Source organism: Petromyzon marinus, unplaced genomic scaffold (assembly GCF_048934315.1).
Source record: "Petromyzon marinus isolate PM22_M1 ecotype Great Lakes invasive population unplaced genomic scaffold, UKy_Petmar_22M1.pri1.0 PM_G_Scaffold_27, whole genome shotgun sequence".
Classification (NCBI taxonomy): Eukaryota; Metazoa; Chordata; class Hyperoartia; order Petromyzontiformes; family Petromyzontidae; genus Petromyzon; species Petromyzon marinus.
This window is the reverse complement of record NW_027422839.1, coordinates 2579303-2601658: the sequence shown is the minus strand read 5'-3', so window position 1 is coordinate 2601658 and position 22356 is coordinate 2579303. Positions and strand designations below refer to the sequence as shown.

At 48.4% G+C, this 22356-nt stretch overlaps 1 protein-coding gene across 1 annotated transcript; it reads right to left on the bottom strand.

Annotated features, from left to right (window-relative positions):
• Positions 1-4961: 4961 nt before the first annotated feature.
• Positions 4962-17526, bottom strand: LOC142913948 (volume-regulated anion channel subunit LRRC8E-like). The gene is made up of 9 exons (XM_076061075.1): positions 17195-17526; positions 15300-15457; positions 14725-14838; positions 11154-11458; positions 9366-9875; positions 8962-9109; positions 8060-8218; positions 7260-7409; positions 4962-7067 (listed from the first exon to the last, which is right to left on the bottom strand). The coding sequence occupies exons 2-9, from the start codon at positions 15441-15443 to the stop codon at positions 6057-6059; spliced, it is 2541 nt and encodes an 846-aa protein (XP_075917190.1). The 5' UTR covers positions 15444-15457; positions 17195-17526; the 3' UTR covers positions 4962-6056.
• Between the last annotated feature and the right edge of the window lie 4830 nt (positions 17527-22356).

The window sequence follows — 22356 nt, the reverse complement described above, 5'->3', positions numbered from 1 at the left end:
AACTATATATCGACCATGTCCATGTATTATATCTGTCTAAAACGCCGCCAACAACAGAACCATCATCTATATATTATGTCTATATATCAGCCATGTACAAGTATTATGTCTAAAACGCCGCCAACAACACAACCATCATCTATCTATTATTACTATATATCGGCCATGTCCATATATTATATCTGTCTAAAACGCCGCCAACAACAGAACCATCATTTATCTATTATTACTATATATCGGCCACGTCCATGCATTATATCTGTTCAAAACGCCCCCAACAACAGAACCATCATATATCTATTATTACTATATATCGGCCATGTTCATACATTATATCTGTCAAAAACGCCGCCAACAACAGAACCATCACCTATCTATTATTACTATATATCGGCCACTTCCATGTATTATAGCTGTCTAAAACGCCGCCAACAACGGAACCATCATCTATATATTATGTCTATATATCGGCCATGTACAAGTATTATATCTGTCTAAAACGCCGCCAACAACAGAACCATCATCTATCTATTAGTACTATATATCGGCCACGTCCACGTATTATATTTTCTAAAACGCCGCCAACAACAGAACCATCATATATCTATTATTACTATATATCGGCCATGTCCATGTATTATATCTGTCTAAAACGCTGCCAACAACAGAACCATTATATATCTAATATTACTGTATATCGGCCACGTCCATGCATTATATCTGTCTAAAACTCCCCCAACAACAGAACCATCATATATCTATTATTACTATATATCAGCCATGTCCATATATTATGTCTAAAATGCCGCCAACAACAGAACCATCATCTATCTATTATTACTATATAATCGGCCAGTTCCATGTCTTATATTGTCTAAAACGCCGCCAACAACAGAACCATCATATAACTATTATTACCATATATCGGCCACGTCCATGTATTATATTGTCTAAAACGCTGCCAACAACAGAACCATCATCTATCTATTGTTACTTTATTTCGGCCACGTCCATGTATTATATTGTCTAAAACGCCGCCAACAACAGAACCATCATCTATATATTACTATATATCGGCATCGTCCATGTATTATATCTGTCTAAACCGCCGCAAACAACAGAACCATAATCTAAATATTACGTCTATACATCGGCCATGTCCATGTATTATAGCTGTCTAAAACGCCGCCAACAACGGAACCATCATCTATATATTATAACTATATATCGACCATGTCCATGTATTACATCTGTCTAAAACGCCGCCAACAACAGATCCATCATATATCTATTTTTACTATATATCGGCCATGTCCATGTATTATGTCTGTCTAAAACGCCGCCAACAACAGAACCATCATCTATATATTATGTCTATATATCGGCCATGTACAAGTATTATATCTGTCTAAAACGCCACTAACAACACAACCATCATCTATCTATTATTACTATATATCGGCCATGTCCATGTATTATATCTGTCTAAAACGCCGCCAACAACAGAACCATTATATATCTATTATTACTATATATCGGCCACGTCCATGCATTATATCTGTTCAAAACGCCCCCAACAACAGAACCATCATATATCTATTATTACTATATATCGGCCATGTTCATACATTATATCTGTCAAAAACGCCGCCAACAACAGAACCATCACCTATTTATTATTACTATATATCGGCCACTTCCATGTATTATAGCTGTCTAAAACGCCGCCAACAACGGAACCATCATCTATATATTATGTCTATATATCGGCCATGTACAAGTATTATATCTGTCTAAAACGCCGCCAACAACAGAACCATCATCTATCTATTAGTACTATATATCGGCCACGTCCATGTATTATATTGTCTAAAACGCCGCCAACAACATAACCATCATCTATCTATTATTACTATATTTCGGCCACTTTCATGTATTATATTGTCTAAAACGCCGCCAACAACAGAACCATCATATATCTAATATTACTATATATCGGCCATATCCATGTAATATATCTGTCTAAAACGCCGCCAACAACATAACCATCATCTATCTATTATTACTATATTTCGGCCACTTTCATGTATTATATTGTCTAAAACGCCGCCAACAACAGAACCATCATCTATATATTACTATATATCGGCATCGTCCATGTATTATATCTGTCTAAACCGCCGCAAACAACAGAACCATAATCTAAATATTACGTCTATACATCGGCCATGTCCATGTATTATAGCTGTCTAAAACGCCGCCAACAACGGAACCATCATCTATATATTATAACTATATATCGACCATGTCCATGTATTACATCTGTCTAAAACGCCGCCAACAACAGATCCATCATATATCTATTTTTACTATATATCGGCCATGTCCATGTATTATGTCTGTCTAAAACGCCGCCAACAACAGAACCATCATCTATATATTATGTCTATATATCGGCCATGTACAAGTATTATATCTGTCTAAAACGCCACTAACAACACAACCATCATCTATCTATTATTACTATATATCGGCCATGTCCATGTATTATATCTGTCTAAAACGCCGCCAACAACAGAACCATTATATATCTATTATTACTATATATCGGCCACGTCCATGCATTATATCTGTTCAAAACGCCCCCAACAACAGAACCATCATATATCTATTATTACTATATATCGGCCATGTTCATACATTATATCTGTCAAAAACGCCGCCAACAACAGAACCATCACCTATCTATTATTACTATATATCGGCCACTTCCATGTATTATAGCTGTCTAAAACGCCGCCAACAACGGAACCATCATCTATATATTATGTCTATATATCGGCCATGTACAAGTATTATATCTGTCTAAAACGCCGCCAACAACAGAACCATCATCTATCTATTAGTACTATATATCGGCCACGTCCATGTATTATATTGTCTAAAACGCCGCCAACAACATAACCATCATCTATCTATTATTACTATATTTCGGCCACTTTCATGTATTATATTGTCTAAAACGCCGCCAACAACAGAACCATCATATATCTAATATTACTATATATCGGCCATATCCATGTAATATATCTGTCTAAAACGCCGCCAACAACATAACCATCATCTATCTATTATTACTATATTTCGGCCACTTTCATGTATTATATTGTCTAAAACGCCGCCAACAACAGAACCATCATATATCTAATATTACTATATATCGGCCATATCCATGTATTATATCTGTCTAAAACGCCGCCAACAACAGAACCATCATCTTTCTATTATTACTATATATCGGCCATGTCCATGTATCATATCTGTCTAAAACGCCGCCCATCATCTGTCTATTATTACTATATTTCAGCATCCTCCATGTATTATATGTCTAAAACGCCGCCAACAACAGAACCATTATCTGTCTAAAACGCCGCCAACAACAGATCCATCATATATCTATTATTACTATATATTGGCCATGTCATGTATTGTCTGTCTAAAACGCCGCCAACAACAGAACCATCATATATCCATTATTACTATATATCGGCCATGTCCATGTATTAAATTGTCTAAAACGCCGCCAACAACGGAACCATCATATATATTACTATATATCGGCCATGTCCATGTATTAAATCTGTCTAAAACGCCGCTAACAACAGAACGATCATCTATCTATTATTACTATATATCGGCTACTTCCATGTATTATATTGTCTAAAACGCCGCCAACAATAAAACCATCATATATCTATTATTACTATATATCGGCCACGTCCATGTATTATATTGTCTAAAACGCCGCCAACAACAGAACCATCATCTATATATTATGTTTATATATCGGCCATGTCCATGTATTATAGCTTTCGTGACTGCAGGAATTCATATTCTTTGGTTCTTTCGGTAAAGTCACGTAGGTAGAAAAAATATAATAGATCACGACGTTTCGATCGCAACACAAGCGACCATCTTCAGGTGTGAAACAAACACAGGCGGACTGCTGACGTAGGAGAAAGAGCCGCTGCAACAAGAGGTTATATAGGATATTGGTGGGCCCAACCCACTGATAAGTGGGTGGAGCTAGAGAAGGAATTTGTACCTAAATGTAAATGTGGGAGATTAGCATGTCAACGTGAGATGGCCCAATGTCAGAGAGCCGGGCAACAGGAACAAAAACCCCTAAGAGCAAGAGGTACACATGATGAGAGACACACAGAGAGTCGGAATAACAGCTGACATAGGCTGGTAGGAGGGAAAGATCACAGTCAGTTAAGAATTTACTTGGTTAATAAAGTCCTTCCAATGATTGCTCAGTTTGTACCCATCTTCTCGGTTGAAGTTGTTTGTGTTTATATATCTGGATGGCTTCATGAGCAAATCTCTGAAGGTAGCCGGTAGGTTTGCAGAGTAACTCCGTATTGGAAAAATATATTTCGTGTGAGCCCACAGCGTTAAAACAATGATCGGCAATGGCAGAGGTATTGGTCCTACCGTGTTTCAGATCTGCCTTGTGTTCACGAACACGGTCCGAGACATGTCATTTCGTTTCCCCAATGTAACTGCTGCCGCAACCATAACTCCGTTTCTAGACAACAGGCTATTGCATGTCAGGAATCACATCCTTTACAGATGGGATTAAATCACACACACAAACTGACACACACTGACACACACAGAGGATTTATAATGGTTGTCTCTCTCTCTCTCAGGGGATTCATAATAGCGCTCTCTCTCTTTCTCAATGGATTCATAATGGCTGTGTCTCTCTGGGGATTTGCAATGGTTAAGACGGAGACATCGAGATGCTGGGTTTCCAGCTCTGGGTCCATGTGTATCAGCATCTCCTTTGGCCGCGCGTCTCTTCAAGGAGGGTCCTGGCGGCATGGCCTCGCAGAGACAATCAGAACACCCAAGGCAACGAAATCAACAGGACGCAGCAAACAAAGACAGCCTGGTCAAGATGGGGAAGCGTTTTAATGTTTGCATTCACGCTCTCGAGCATCCCGGCGGAAGCGGCGAGAAGAAGCGATTCACGGACCGCCCTTAAAAGCTGGGGGTTATGATCAAGCGCTTGGAGCCAACGGAGAAAAACAAAAAACCGGGGGTCCAAATTGGTCAACGGTGGCTTCCCCTAATACAGGTTTTGTATTTATTTTGGTGTTAGATCCCTTATCAGTGACTACACTCAGACCTGTCAACCCCTTATCAGTGACTACACTCAGACCTGTCAACCCCCTATCAATGCCTACACCCAGACCTAACAATCTCTAATCAATGGCTACACCCAGACCTGTCAACCCCTTATCAGTGCCTACACCCAGACCTGTCAATCTCTAATCAATGCCTACACCCAGACCTGTCAATCTCTAATCAATGCCTACACCCAGACCTGTCAACCCCTTATCAGTGCCTACACCCAGACCTGTAAATCTCTAATCAATGCCTACACCCAGACCTGTCAATCTCTAATCAATGCCTACACCCAGACCTGTCAACCCCTTATCAGTGCCTACACCCAGACCTGTCAATCTATAATCAATGCCTACACCCAGACTGTCAATCTCTAATCAATGCCTACACCCAGATCTGTCAATCTCTAATCAATGCCTAAACCCTGACCTGTCAACCCCTTATCAGTGCCTACACCCAGACCTGTCAATCCCTATTCAGTGCCTACACCCAGACCTGTCAACCCCTAATCATACAAACTCCACTCACTCTCACTGTAGAATAGGGGGAGATAGAACAGGGGGAGATTATACAAATTATCAGACAAGCTACTTCACGTGACTTTCAGCCACGGATTATTCAATGCGCATAACTGTAGTTTGCGGCTACATGAACCAACTGTTCGATCAATAAAACACAGACACAAGACCGTGTATTATTAGGCCCACCCTAGACTTACTGGACGTGTGCGACCCACTCGGCCCAAACTCAGTCCGCTGGTCGTCTGGACCTTCATTGGTGTCTACGCCTTGGTAATTGAGACGTTAACTACCTTACCTGATATACAGGAGGTCGTGGTTGTAATTACTGGTAAAAGCATCTCAGTGTCTTGGGGTTCCCTCCCAGTTTCTTGCGTTTCTCTCCCGGCTTCCAGAGGGGCTCTGCGTCGTTCTGCTGGGCTCGCCCCGCATCGCCTCCTTCACCCGCGCGGGCAGCGACTCGAAGAGCTCTTCCTCCACCACCAGCCCCCCGCGCCTCAGCTCCGCGCACTCCCCCAGCTCGGCCGGCAGCTCCGTCAGCCGGTTCCCCACCAGCTCCAACCTGCGCAGCCTCCTCAGCCTCCCCACCAGGCCGCTGAGTTCGCACAGCTCGTTGTTGGCGAGCGCCAGCGTCCGCAATCCCTCGCACCGGAACAACTCATCGGGCAGACGCCGCAGGGCGTTGCCCGACAGAAGGAGGGTGCTTAGCTGAGTCAGCAGCCACACGTCGGGCGGCAGGGCAGCGATGGCGTTGCGGCTCAGGTCGAGGACGCGCAGGTCGTGCAGGCGGAGCAGCCCCGCGGGCAGCTCGCCCTCGATGAGATTCCCGTCGAGGAAGAGCGAGCGCAGGGCCGGCGACCCCGCCCCCGCCGCGAACCGTGGGACGCTCACGAGGGCGTTGTCCGAAAGGCGCAGGACGGCGAGGCGCTCCCAGGCGGCCGCCGGCAGCGACGCGTCATCGCCGTCGCCCAGCGAGCGGAGGCCGTTGCGGGACAGGTCGAGGTCGCTCAAGCGTCCCAGCGCCAGCAGGGGCCGCGGAAGCTCGGCGGGCTCCAGGCCGCAGCGCGTCAGCCGCAGCGTCTCCAAGCCGCGCAGCTTGCTCAGGGGCGCCGGCGACTCGAGGCGCACGCCGCCGTTGTCGAGGGCGAACGAGCGCAGGCCGCCGCCAGCGACGGCGGCCAGGCCGGGCGGGAGGCGGGCGACGCTTGTCGTCAGGCGCAGGCCCCGCAGGCGCCTGAGGCCGCCCAGCGGCTTAAGGAGCGCGGGCGTCAGGGGCCCCTCCAGGGACAGCTCCTCCAGGTGGCGCATTTCACGCAGCCAGCCCGGGACCTCCGCCTTGACCGCAAACTTCACCTGCAAGAGGGCGCGGGGGGGGCGGACGCCGCGAACGGCAACGGTGAATATCGGTCCCCGACACTGCGACTTAAATACATTTGGTGGGGGAGGTGACTTTTTGGTGATGTCATGGCCGGGTCAGTGGAGCCGAATGGACCGCTCCGACCGACCCACCCTCGCGCCCGCCCGCCCATCCACCCACCCACGCACCTCCAACTGGTGCAGCTCCTCGCTGAGGAAGGCGAGTGCGCGATTGTCAACGCTCACGGTGCAGTTCAGCAGCCGGAGTTGGTGCAGGTTCACCAACTGCACCACCGCCGCCCCCAGCGCCACCCCGTGCATCGAGTCCAGCGTCAGCACCTTCGGTGGGGGATTGGGTATGAGGGTGAGTGAGTTGGTGGGTGAGTGGGTGTGTGGGTCAGTGGGTATGTGGGTGAGTTGGTTGGGCGAGTGGGTGAGTTGGTAGACGAGTGGATGTGTGGGTGAGTGAGTTGGTGGGTGAGTGGGTGTGTGAGTTGGTGGGTGTATGGGTGAGTGGATGGGTGTGTGGGTGAGTGGGTTAGTGAGTGAGTGGGTGTGTGGGTGGGTGTGTGCGTGGGTGGGTGTGTTGGCGAGTGAGTGGGTGAGTGAGCAAGTGGGTGGGTGTGTGCGCGAGTGGTTGGGTGGGTGTGTGGGTGAGTTGGTGGGTAAGTGGGTGTCTGGATGAGTGGGTGGGTGTGTGGGTGAGTTAGTGGGTCAGTGGGTGTGTGAGTTGGTGGGTGTATGGGTGAGTGGGTGGGTGTGTGGGTGAGTGGGTTGGTGAGTGAGTGAGTGGGTGTGTGGGTGGGTGTGTGCATGGGTGGGTGTGTTGGCAAGCGAGTGGGTGAGTGAGCAAGTGGGTGGGTGTGTGCGAGAGTGGTTGGGTGGGTGTGTGGGCGAGTTGGTGGGTAAGTGGGTGTCTAGGTGAGTGAATTGGTGGGTGAGTGAGCAGGTGGGTGGGTGGGTGGGTGCATGGGTGTGTCCACGGGCACCTGTATCTGAGTGAGGCGGTATGTGTCCACTGGCACCGCTGCCAGCTTGCAGAGGCGTAGCTCGCTCTCGCCCTGCGCGTTGATCTCCAGTAGCCCCGTCAGATGCGACAGGGTCCACGCTTGATCCACGTTGACCTGCCTCAGCTTATTTTCGCTCACCTGCAGCAGCAGCAACAGCACCAGCAGCCAAGCGTGGATGGATTTTATTTGTTTCAGCAGCGAGGGCCCAATGAGCCGTACCGCCCCATGTTATACATATGTAGTGAGCAGCTTCCGAGACACATCGCGTAGAGGCCTTCTTATTTATTCTCACACTGGACGATACGTATATGTAAACATCTCTACGTAGCTACACAACCCCATCGTCGGCGTCCAACTACACAGTTACTTGACTTAGCGCAGCCAGGACTCAGGACCCCCTCATGTACACCCCGGTGCGGCCAAGCCCCGCCTCCGGCCACGTCCCCTTCCAGAATCTTCAAGCAGGTTCCCGGAGCTTGCGGTCTGACTCAGCCTTTGACCTTTACTACCGATACGCCCCCCCCCTTATAATTAGTCATTACATAACTTGCCCATAACTATAATTACCCCTCCAGGCCGACAGGTGGCACCCTGTCATTACACATAGACTAACACGGCCCATAGACTCAGACAGAGACCCAAAGACTCAACATCCCCCCGTATAGCCTCGATGGACTGTTGGGGCAAGTGCTGTTAGCGAGCACCGATGCAGGCCAGGCCAGAACGGCACACGAGGGGGTGGGTGGCCAGCACCACGCTCACCACACAGAGACCCACAGTTTGTTGTCCTAACCCCGCATCTCAGATCAGCGCGGTCGGCTCCGTCCAGTGTACGGCGTGCGTGCAGCGCACAGCGTGCTCTGCGAGCGGCTTCTCCTCACCTCGGACAGGAAGACGGAGAACTTGGATGCGTAGCAGGGGTCGTACTTGTCCACTAGGTGCAGGAGGAAGGCGAAGTCGTTGCGCACATCCGGAATGTCGTCCACCCCCGTCTCCTGGCGCGTCTCCGCGAAGCTGTACTCCTTGAGCCTGCAGTGTCAGCGCCCCCCCCACCCCCCAGCACAGAGAACTCAGTGCCCGTCGACCCTTGTCCCGACGCGGAAGATCTCCCACGAAGCCAATAGTAAAACGTTACATTTAGATCTTTGTTGCAGTGTCGCCGTCCGCGCTAACCGCGTCTCCACGATCGCCGAAAAGCCCGTAGGCCAAAGCCAGAAGGCTGCCAGACGGCGATCCGGTGCCACACAACCGCTCTGCGGCAGCACCGCCGCCCCCCCCCTCTCACCTGCAGGTCACCACCCAGTAGACGACGTAGGCACAGGTGAGCGCGTAAACACACATCGTGGTCGCGTAGGCCATCCACATCATGCGGAAGATGCGCCACAGCCCGTGGACGCAGTAGAAGTTCCCGTAGCCCGTGATGTACTCGCCTTCCACGCAGTGGATGTGGTAGCGCATATTGGGGCAGGCGTAGCCGGTGTACGCGAGCACCACCAGCGCCTGCAGCAAGCGGGCCGCCGTCTGCAACACGTATATCCTGTGGAGCCCGCCGCCCGCCTCCGTGTGAGCGCGGAGTTTCTTCACCTTCTCGAAGAGAGCCTTGGCCTGCTCGCCCTCCTTCTTGTCCAGGATGCGATCATCCGATGGCGTCCGCCGGTCCTCGCTCTGCCCCGGGGGGGACCGGTCGGGTGGTGCGGCCTCGCCGGGGTCGACAAACTGGACGGAGGGCCGGGGCGGTCCCGGCGGAGACTCAGGAGGCAGCTTCTCCATGGGGATTTCGCCGGATCTCGGGTCGCTGCGTACGTGGGATTGCGTGGACATCGGGCAACGCGTCATGACGCAGAGAAGCACAGAGACCCATAGAGACTCACAGAGACCCTTAGAGACTCAGAGACCCATAGAGACTCACAGAGACCCGCAGAGACCCACAGAGACCCATAGAGACTCACAGAGACCCATAGAGACTCAGCGACCCATAGAGACTCAATGAGACCCATAGAGACTCACAGAGACCCATGGAGACTCACAGAGATCCTTAGAGACTCAGAGACCCATAGAGACTCACAGAGACCCACAGAGACCCACAGAGACCCATAGAGACCCACAGAGACCCATAGAGACTCACAGATACCCGCAGAGACCCATCGAGACTCACAGAGACCCGTAGAGACCCACAAAGACCCATACAGACTCACAGACACCCACATCACACACGCACACAAAGATCCCCTGTATAGCCTTAACAGACGGTAGGGGCAAGTGCTGTTAGCGAGCACTTATGAAGGCTGGAATTGTACAAGAGGGGGTGGGTGGCCAGCACCACGCCTGGTCGCCTTTGTCTCCCCAGTGGCGATGTTTACCAGGTACTCATTTGAGACCGAGTCGACCTAGGGGAGGCCCAGAACTGGTTCAGATAATCGTCGCTGGTCTTGGCCGTGAGCGGGAATCGAACCTGGGTCGCCGGGTTCATAGCGCAGGTCGCTAACCGCTTCACTACCGCTCCCCACAAAAACAAAACAAAGATCCCCCGTATAGCCTTAACAGACTGTAGGGGCAAGTGCTGTTAGCGAGCACCTATGAAGGCTGGAACGGTATACGAGGGGGTGGGCAGCCAGCACGACGCCCGACCGCCTTTGTCTCCGCAGTGGCAATGTTTTTATTCACCACACCAGGTACTCATTTGAGGCTGAGTCGACCTAGGGGAGGCCCAGGACCGGTTCAGATAATCGTCACTGGTGTTAGCCGTGAGCGGGAATCGAACCCGGGTCGCCAGGTTCATACCACAGCAGCGCGCTAACCGCTATACTACCGCTCCCCACACACACGTCACACACACGTACACACACACGCACACCGCCAACCGTAAGCCAAACCGGTTATGAAACGCAGGGGGATAGAGATATGTGTGAACGGGCTCGCTGCCCCAAACCCACGCGGGGTCCCCCTGCAGGGAGAAAGGGGAACTTTTTAGGTTTTTTTTACTTAAGGGGGGAAGGAATGACAAAGGCAAGAGAGGGGATAATAATAACCAGGAAGGAGCCGTGGGCCGTCTCTCCGTCAGCCCCCTTCTGACCTGCAGCTCCCCGCCGTGGCGGGCAGCGACGGCCGCAACGCCGCCGCCGTTGTTGCCACCCCATCAAGCGCGGCCTCGTGGACGGCGTGCGTGGTCCACTGCGAATCCATGCACTTGCCCAGCACGGACACAAAGTGCTCAATCTTGGAGCTCGTCTCCGGGAACCTGAACCAGAAGTTTCTGGTGGCCGTCAGGACGAGCGTGTGCAGCACCACGAGGTGCGGGAAGTACTTGCTGATCCACAGCACCGCGTTGTCGTAGCAGAACTGGTTGATCAACCGGTACTGGTACTGGTCGAAGCCGGTCTGGGCGAGTGTGGGAACGCACGCAGAAGGGCAAAGTGAACTGGCGTGGCGGTGATATCGCATGCCCCTCCCTTGCAGGGTGACAGAGCTGGCTCAAATCTGGCTTTCGCCTGATGATGCCGGTTGTAATTACTGGCAAAACGTCACCGTACTCAAGATCGTCAATGTTGTGGCTTTGCTCTCCAACACACTGGTGTGCTGTACTAGGATATTACACTATACACTACACTATATATTACACTATACATTACACTATCACGTACATTACAATATACACTACACTATAAATTACACTATACACTACACTACTATACACTACACTATACATTACACTATACACTACACACCACACGTTATACTATACACTACACTATACATTACACTATACACTACACTATATATTACAATACACTATACATTACACTATACACTACACACCACATTATAGTATTCACTACACTATACATTACACTATACATTACACTACACTATACATTACACTACACTATACATTACACCACACGTTATACATTACACTACACTATACATTACACTATAATGTACATTACAATATACACTGCACTATACATTACACTATACACTACACTACTATAGACACTATACATTACAGTTTAACACGTAGGCTTTCGCGACCAATATTATTCTTAATAAAGGTTTTTGGGTTAGATCGCGTTTATTTTAATGTGTCGTAACCCTCCACCACCCGACACGGCCAATCAGCAAAAAAAAGTGTCACGTTGACAAAAGACAAATAATTCACTACTTTAGCCCACCGGTGTGTTGAAGAGTGAATCCACATTTACAGATTGAGTACGACGTTTCGCTGGTAAATACATCCAGCATCATCGGGCAATTCGCCAGAATGGTAAAGCCCTCGCTTGCTCCCGGTTTTATATAGAGCAGCAGGATGACGTCATCACTTAACTCATATCAGGTGCAGTGATTAGAGGCGGAGGGGGGGGGTATTGTAATTATATAATCGATTAGTAATCAGTCATTGGTTATGATTAGTAATGAGTTGTAGATTAATAATTCTTTAAATCAAAATGTAATGTGTATTATTTAATAATACGCTTCCAGGCCGCACTAAGCCGGTAGCTGTCAGAGCGATTAAAGTTATTCTTGTTCCTCTCAATTTCAATGGATTCTCTAATTAGTCTTTGCCAGTAATAATTAGTTTTACACACCACTGCAACATTGTCAAAATCAATTGAGTGTCCTTGTTGACAAGCATGTTCTGCCACTGCCGACAGTTGTGTTTGAGATAATTTAATATTTCTCTGATGTTCTTTTAGTCTTACGCTGATGTTACGTCCCGTCTGCCCAATGTAGCAGCTGCCACATGAACAATTAATCCGATATACACCTTCTGTTGATAGTAATGCGTCTTTAGTGCAAGATACTAGTTTTTGAATATTGTGTACTGTACCAAATCTTACTGTAATGTTTTGCTTTTGCAAAACACGGGCTAATTTGTCAGTTACTCCTGAGATATATGGAATTTTTATTGTTTTAACAATCTGGTCGCTTTCAGCAGTATTGCTTTGCGATCGTGATTTGGCATTCAATGCTCTGTTAATTTGAGCATTATTGTAGCCATTCTGTCGTAGTGCGTCTTTAACGTGTTTAATCTCTCTCACTAGACTCTCACCATCTGACACTGTTTTAGCCCGATGTATGAGCGTCTTGATAAGAGAGGATTTCTGAGCTGGATGATGATGTGATTCTGCATTCAGATAGGCATCAGTGTGCGTTTGCTTTCTGTAAACGCTGTGTGTTATTTTACCGTTTAGGCCATGTCCAAGCAAAATATCTAGGAATGGGAGTGTGTTATTCACCTCCATTTCCATGGTGAACTGGATGGCCGGGTTTTGTGCATTGAGATGATTTAGAAAATCATTAAGTGTATCTTTACCATGTGGCCAGACAACCAAAGTGTCATCCACATATCTAAACCAAAAGGATGGTTTTAATGTGCTCGAGGCAAGTGCTCTTATTTCAAAGTTTTCCATGTACAAATTTGCTATAGCAGGAGATAAAGGAGAACCCATTACTGCTCCTTCTTTTTGTTTAAAGAAATCCCCTCTCCATAAGAAGTAAGTGTTATTTAAACAATGGCCAGCAAGTTTCGGAATATCTTTTGGTAAACCGGTTTTCTTTACTAGTGTATCAAGTAATTTAAGCGATTCGTCCACTGGAACCTTAGTGAATAGAGAAATCACATCAAAACTTACCAGAATATCATCAGGAGTAAGTTTAATATCTTTAATCACATTCACAAGATGTTCTGAATTTTTTATGAATGAAGATGTCTTACCGATGTAGGGCTGTATTTGTTTGGTTATATATTTTGCTAATTGATATGTGGCAGAGCCAATTGTACTGACTATGGGTCGTAATGGGATGCCGATTTTATGAATCTTTGGTAGCCCATAGAGTCTAGGTGGTTTTGAGGCCCTTGGCTTAATTAGGTATTGCTCATTTTTAGGGATTAATGAATTTGCAATTATTGCAGTGGTCTTACGTTCTAAAGTATTAGTTGGATCTCGTTTAATTTTAATGTAAGTACTTTCCTCTAGTAAATTTCTAATTTTATTATCATAATCGGCTCGTGACATCACTACAGTAGTGCGGCCTTTATCAGCTGCTAGGATTTGGATATCCTTATTTACACGCAGCTCTCTTAAGGCTTTTGCCGTTACCCCACGCACAATTCCAGTGGATGAGATAATTGCTGAGGTAGAATCAGCAGTTAGACTCCTTCCACATAATGAGGCAGAGATAACTAGACATGAGGTTGCTAAAATAATTGGGAATAGCAAAGTTCCAAAAGTAAATATTAGCTCTACCAGCGAAACGTCACAGTACTCAAACTGTAAATGTGGATTCACTCTTCAACACACCGGTGGGCTAAAGTAGTGAATTATTTGTCTTTTGTCAACGTGACACTTTTTTTTTTGCTGATTGGCCGTGTCGGGTGGTGGAGGGTTACGACACATTTATAAATAAACGCGATCTAACCCAAAAACCTTTATTATGAACTATACATTACACTATACACTACACTATACACTACACTACTATAGACACTATACATTACACTATACACTACACTATACACTACACTATACATGACACTATTCCTCGGGCAACTGTCGGTGGCGCAGCCGGCCTTTCCGCTGGCAACCAGCGGTTCCCCCCCTGCACGGTGGTGCCGAGCCGGCCCGAGGGGGACCCTCACTCACCCTGTGGGCCCTGGGGTTGGCCACGAGGTCCCTCAGCACAGTCTCGTTCCACTCCTTCAGATCCACGTCGAAGCCGCTCGGCACCGGCACACACAGGATGCGCTCGTTCATGTTCTGGGCGGAGGCGGGGGAAGTGGGTACCGCGTGACCGTGAGGAGCGGTCGTCATGGTCACGTGACGCTGTGTGGTCTCCTGGAGGACGCCGCTCCACGCAGGTGGTTCACTTTGCGCGATTCCCGGTGTGTACGGGGGGGGGGGGGCAACCCATATCGACCCAAGATTCGCTCTCTAGCCAGCGCTTTGAGTTAGCTCGCACGCAGAGTTGGAACCCACGACCTCCTGCGTGCCAGGCGAGGTAGTTAACATCTCGCGGCCACCGTGCTGATGAGACATACGCAGAGTCCGAATATGCAGCAGGGGTCGGGGATGGAACCTATGACCTCCTACATACCAGGCGAGGTCGTCAATATCTCCCGGCCACCGTGGCGCGATGTTATACAATATCCATGAGCAAGGCGGCGACATTGATGAATGTGCGTGGGGGGGCTCTCTGGAGCGTTGTTGGAACGACGCACCTGCAGCATCCCGGCAAAGATGCCGATCATGAACATGGGCACGGAGAGCATGTCGCACAACACGTCCCACCAGGGCTGAAGGATCTTGAGGTCCTGGTGACCCTCCAATGAGAAGGAGGAGGTCAGGGCTCCGATGGGAATCATGACTCGGGCCGAGACTGCACACAAGCAGACATCAGGCGCGCAGAAACACGCACAGAGAGACACTCGCACAGAGACGCGCACATAGAGACGCACACAGAGACACACACAGAGACACACACACAGAGACACACACACACAGACACACACAGAGACACACACAGAGACACACACGCAGACATCAGGCGCGCAAAAACACGCACACAGAGACACTCGCACAGAGGCGCGCACACAGAGACACACACACAGAGACACACACACAGAGACACACACACAGAGACACGCACACAGAGACACATACACAGAGACACACACAGAGACACACACGCAGACATCAGGCGCGCAGAAACACACACACAGAGACACGCACACAGAAACACACACACAGAAACACACACACAGAAACACACACAGAGACACGCGCACAGAGACACACACAGGCAACAAAGACGCACACAGAGACACCAACACAGGCAACAGAGACACACACACAGAGACACACACACACAGAGACACTCGCAAACAGAGACATTCGCACAGACACACACACAGGCAACAAAGACAAAGATCCCCTGTGTAGCCTTAACAGACTGTAGGGGCAAGTGCTGTTAGCGAGCAACTATGAAGGCCGGAACGGTACACGAGGGGGTGGGTGGCCAGCACCACGCCCGACCGCCTTTGTCTCCCTAGTGGCAATGTTTACACACCGCACCAGGTACTCATTTGAGGCTGAGTCGACCTAGGGGAGGCCCGGGACCGGTTCAGATAATCGTCACTGGTGTTGGCCGTGAGCGGGAATCGAACCCGGGTCGCCAGGTTCATAGCGCAGCGCGCTAACCGCTACACTATCGCTCCCCACAAGGCAACAAAGTCGCACACACAGACACGCACACAGAGACACACACAGAGGCAGACACACACAGGCAACAAAGACGCACACAGAGACACACACAGGCAGACACGCACACAGAGACACGCACACACAGAGACACACGCACACACAGGCAGACACACACAGAGGCGCACACAGAGACACACACACACACAGACACACGCACACAGAGACACACACACACAGAGACACACACACACAGAGACACACACACAGAAACACGCACACAGACACTCGCACAGAGACTCGCACAGAGACACACAGAGACACGCACACACAGAGACACACGCACACACAGAGACACACACAGAGACACACACAGAGACACACAGAGACACAGACACACACACAGACACACACACAGACACACACAGAGACACACACACACAGAGACACACACAGACACACACACATACACACACAGACACAACACAAATGTCTCCCCGTGTAGTCTCCCTGACGGGCTGCGTGAGGCTGACAGACACACACAGACACACACACACACACAGAGACACACACACAGACACACACAGAGACACACACAGACACACACACACAGAGACACACACACAGAGACACACACACACAACACACACAGAGACACAACACAAATGTCTCCCCGTGTAGTCTCCCTGACGGGCTGCGTGAGGCTTACAGAGACACACACACACAGAGACACACACAGACACACACACACAGAGACACACACACAGAGACACACACACACAACACACACAGAGACACAACACAAATGTCTCCCCGTGTAGTCTCCCTGACGGGCTGCGTGAGGCTGACAGAGCCCGCGCGTCTTTGTGGGCCTCAGGCTGTGAGGGCGAGAGGTCGGCTCCACTCTCTCACTCACCGCCCTCGTTGTTGTGTCGCTCGCTCTCGTTCACGTTTTTGTTTTATTATAGTCGTAGTAGTTGTTGATGTTACAGTATTAGTTATTAAAGCAGTTCATGTTTTTATTACTATTGTAATTGTTTATATTATTGCTGTTGTAAGTTGTTGATGTTATTATTGTTTATATTATTGCTGTTGTAAGTTGTTGATGTTATTATTAGTGTTATAGTTATGATTGTAGATGTTGTTATTATAGTAGTAGTTATACTTATGATTATAGATGTTGTGATGGTGGTGGTTGTTAGTCTCCTCAGAACACACAGCCGCCTTCTCCCGCCAAAACGCGACACTTTGGTGGTGGAGGGAGAGGGTCGTGGGCGAAACCAACGCGAGCAGCGGGCGAGGAAGGGGTGAATGTAACTGGCGAACTTAAATTGTTTTAATTTAGGGGGGTACACAGCAAACCCCACCGTTCACTAACGCTAGCGAGCCCCTCTTGCTTCTTGTCGCTATGGATGAAATAATTAAACATCAAACAAATTCGCTACATTTATTCAGCGCGTCTTGAGTTTTGATGCTTTTCATACCCCTCCCCCTCTTCCGGGCTATGTTTGGTATAGTCCGAAACGCAGCAGCGCCTTATCTAGTCTATGCTATTTACCATGGGCCTTAATCCGGGCTATGAAATAAAGTTCAATATCACGTACAATGGAGTTGACCAATTAAAAAACACCCACAAAATGTCAACACTACGTGACTCGTGGTGGGAGGGGGGTTGCCATCTTGGTAAGGGAGAAGCCACCACACACCCCCCTACCCAAGGTGACCGTCCACACGTTGTTTGACTGGTTGTTGGGGAGAACCTCTGATAGCCAATAACGACTATTAGGCGACTATTCACACTCGACTATTGCGGAGCTGTAGAAGCCCATCACGCTTTTACCCCGTCGTGGTCTTTGCGCAGGCAAAGTGAGTTCTCAGGCCCGTAGGGGCGTACAGCCGTTTCAATACGGGCAAACAACAATACAAATCCGTGTCGATTTGTTTGTGTTTCTTCTTTGTGATGGGACTTTGTAGGATTAACGTTGAGATTTATAAGGGGCACGGGGTGATCAGTAAGGTCTGAATTGGTCTGTAATAAGGTAGGGCACTGATAAGGGGTTGACAGCTGTGTAGTGTATAGTGTAGTATAATGTATAGGATGAACGTTGAGATTTATAAGGGGCACGGGGTGATCAGTAAGGTCTGAATTGGTCTGTAATAAGGTAGGGCACTGATAAGGGGTTGACAGCTGTGTAGTGTATAGTGTAGTATAATGTATAGGATGAACGTTGAGATTTATAAGGGGCACGGGGTGATCAGTAAGGTCTGAATTGGTCTGTAATAAGGTAGGGCACTGATAAGGGGTTGACAGCTGTGTAGTGTATAGTGTAGTATAATGTATAGGATGAACGTTGAGATTTATAAGGGGCACGGGGTGATCAGTAAGGTCTGAATTGGTCTGTAATAAGGTAGGGCACTGATAAGGGGTTGACAGCTGTGTAGTGTATAGTGTAGTATAATGTATAGGATGAACGTTGAGATTTATAAGGGGCACAGGGTGATCAGTAAGGTCTGAATTGGTCTGTAATAAGGTAGGGCACTGATAAGGGGTTGACAGCTGTGTAGTGTATAGTGTAGTATAATGTATAGGATGAACGTTGAGATTTATAAGGGGCACGGGGTGATCGACAAGGTCTGAATTGGTCTGTAATAAGGCAGAGCGCCGATAAGGGGTTGACAGCTGTGTAGTGTATAGTGTAGTATAATGTATAGGATGAACGTTGAGATTTATAAGGGCCACGGGGTGATCAGTAAGGTCTGAGTTGGTCTGTGATAAGGTAGGGCACTGATAAGTGGTTGAGAGTTATGCTACTGACACTAACGGTGTGACTATGCATACGTAGCCGTTCAGAGTGTTCAACGTCGGCCTGGGCGCTGCGGTCGTCCAGGCGGGCACCGTTCTGGCCCACGCAGTGGCCGCGTGTCGTGGGGAGGCCGGCAAGGCGACCACAGATGTCTCGTGGCCACGGTGAAGCGGAGGAGCGAGCCGGGCGAATCATGGATGGACGCGCTGCGCTGCAAGAATTCCGATTTTATCCGGCGAGCGGCGGGGCGAATTTTCAAAACATTTTCAGTCAGGGTAAATATGACACTTTGGCCGCACGTCCCTGATGGCAGCACCGCATTGACACAGGCAACGCCGCTTCAGTACGCCAGAATTCACACGGGCTCAGTCGTCAGGAGGAGGACCACGTTCGCCACTGCGGTCGACGAGGGGAGCTCTCGTTGTTCCCGTTAAGAAACACGATGGGAGTCTGCGGCTTCGCGTGGATTTCCACAAATTGAACAGGGTCTCCGTGGCAGATGCACACCCGCTCCCACGGATGGACGATTCTTTGGATGCCCTGTCGGCCGTGTGGGTTTTCTACCACACTTGACTTGTCGTCGGGGTGTTGGCAGTTGCCTCTTGATGAGAGCTCTAAACCAAATCCTGCGTTCTGAACACCTCGGGCTCTGTTCCAGTTTAATTGTCTCCCGATGGGACTCCACTCGGCTCCGGTCACGTTCCAGCGACTCACGCAGCTGGTCCTAGCAGGCCTCCAATGGGACTCGTGCCTTATTTATTTGGACCACGTGATCGTCTTCGGATGCATGTTCCAGGAGCAGCTGCAGCGGTCGCGATCGGTGTTTGTTAAACGTTCTGGCGGCCAATCTTACGTTTAAAGCAGAGGAGTGTCATCTCGCTACTTGGGGCACATCGTCAGCGAGTCCGGGATAGCCACGGACCCCAACAAAACTGCGTGCGTGCGCAACATGGCCAACCCCCACGTCGGTGGGTGACGTTTGCAGCTTTGTCGTATTACCGCCGCTTTGTGCCCAAATTTTGCAAAAATTGCAAAACCGCTCCACGCTCTCACCGCGGAAAGGCCAAAGATTTCGGTGGGGAGGGGGGGTGGAGGAGGAAACCACGTTTGTCGCGCTGTGGGACGGCCTCGTGACTGCTTTGTGACGTCATACATCAACGTGCATTGAGGCCCTTATAAGGACTGCTTTGTGACGTCATACACCAACGTGCATTGAGGCCCTTGTAAGGACTGCTTTGTGACGTCCTACACCAACGTGCATTGAGGCCCTTATAAGGACTGCTTTGTGACGTCATACACTAACGTGCATTGAGGCCCTTATGAGGACTGCTTTGCGACATCATACACCAACGTGCATTGAGGCCCTTGTAAGGACTGCTTTGTGACGTCATACACCAACGTGCATTGAGGCCCTTATAAGGACTGCTTTGTGACGTCATACACCAACGTGCATTGAGGCCCTTGTAAGGACTGCTTTGAGACGTCACACACCAACGTGCATTGAGGCCCTTTTAAGGACTGCTTTGTGACGTCATACACCATTTGCCATGACGTCCAAGCCATTAAACACCGGAACAACGAACGTGCCATTCAAGTACATCTTGAAACCCATTATCTGAAGTAGTTTGTATTAAACAATAACTAAATAATAGAAACACGTTTACAATATTGAGCGAAGTTATAGTCACGGACTTTTTCCAACTTTAGCTCAACAGGACCACAAAAGCCAAATATGTGGTTCATAATAAATGAATCAATCTGATTGCAATCATGAACTGGCCAAACACTTTTCGATTTCAACATCACTTTATAAAATAACATTTTAAATATAAGAGCACAACTTTATCTATCTGTGATGAGCGCTGCACTTTCCGTTGTTTTCATGCAGGGGGCGCTGCAAACCTACGCACTCCCTGCATGGACGACGGAGGCGCAGGGACAGACGTTCGATTACGTTGGAATCGATCTGCAGACGGCGGTCTTCTCGCACGGCCAGCAGCTCCGTGTCGCCTTATCTCGATCCCGCAATCCCAAACAGGTGAAAGTCCGCATCGAACCGAACCCCCGGCAAGGCCATCTACTTAACGTTGAGAGAAAATTCACAAAAAATGTCCTTTTCAATGAAGTCTTCCAGATGTAAATTGATACAAGCTTTTAATGAAGAAATAAAATCATCTAATTCAAAACACAACACAATTCAAAGATGTTTCATTTTAAAACTTCAAAACGGAGCATGGGGTACTTGCGTGAATGCGTCCTTCGTGTGCAAATGTTGTGACTTTCCTGGCCTGAAGGCCGTCAATGTGTTGGACCCTTATTGGTGCACAGCGTCTCAACAACAGCAGTGGGGTTTGCTTCAACCGATAGGTAACTAACATCCAGACGTGAATCAGCAAGGAGCATTTCTAGTCCCAGTTAGACAAAATCTACGTCAACACATAAGACAAAACTACAATTCGTGTTGTAGAGAATGTACCTCCTCATAAACGTGTAACTTTCAAGTGGTATGCCTTGTAACTGATGAATGATCCGAGCGTGCTCCCTATTTCAAAGACAATGAGTTGCTCCAGAGGCAGACACTTCGTGAAACACAAAAGTACACTTTGACCTGTATCACAAGAACAACGGGTCTCACCCGAGTTCTCTATACAGGTTACTTCCAAACACACACACACACACTTTGTCCTAACATCACTTATTCAATGTTTGACCCTCAGACAAAATGTTACATGCACGCGCACAATCAGACAAGCATTCATTCTAAATCATTGACGGGCATATTAACAAAATTGAATTACTGCAGCGAAATTGACTGCATCACGTTACATCGTATTAACAAGAAGTTATTTTACAAATACGCACCGTCTGCTTAACAGTGTATGTACAACGTACTATTGTTGCGTCATTCAAAACGAGTAGGCCGTTGCATGCTGGCGTCTGGGTCAAAATGTATCAAATTCTAAACATTACGCTACAAATAATAGATCACGGCACTTCGATGGCAACACAAGCAATCGTCATCAGGTGGGACAAGCACAGCAGCAATAAGAAGAAACTGCTGAAGTAGTAGGCGCCTACTACTTCAGCAGTTTATCTTGCTGTGGTTGTCCCACCTGATGACGATTGCTTGTGTTGTGATCTAAACGCCGTGGTCTGTTATGTTTCTACCCACGTGGTGACTTTACCGAAAGAACTCAAGAGTGTGGATTCCTGCAGTCACGAAAGCTTCGAATCAAGATTACCTACAAACTACACAACTGAGATAACGCATCAA

Coding starts and splice junctions, on each gene's coding strand:
- LOC142913948 (XM_076061075.1), bottom strand. CDS start 15,443: ATGATTCCCATCGGAGCCCTGACCTCCTCCTTCTCATTGGAGGGTCAC. Junction 7,410..8,059: donor ACCGCCTCACTCAGATACAG/GTGCCCGTGGAC, acceptor CCCCCACCGAAG/GTGCTGACGCTGGACTCGAT. Junction 7,068..7,259: donor AGGAGCTGCACCAGTTGGAG/GTGCGTGGGTGG, acceptor GCCCTCTTGCAG/GTGAAGTTTGCGGTCAAGGC.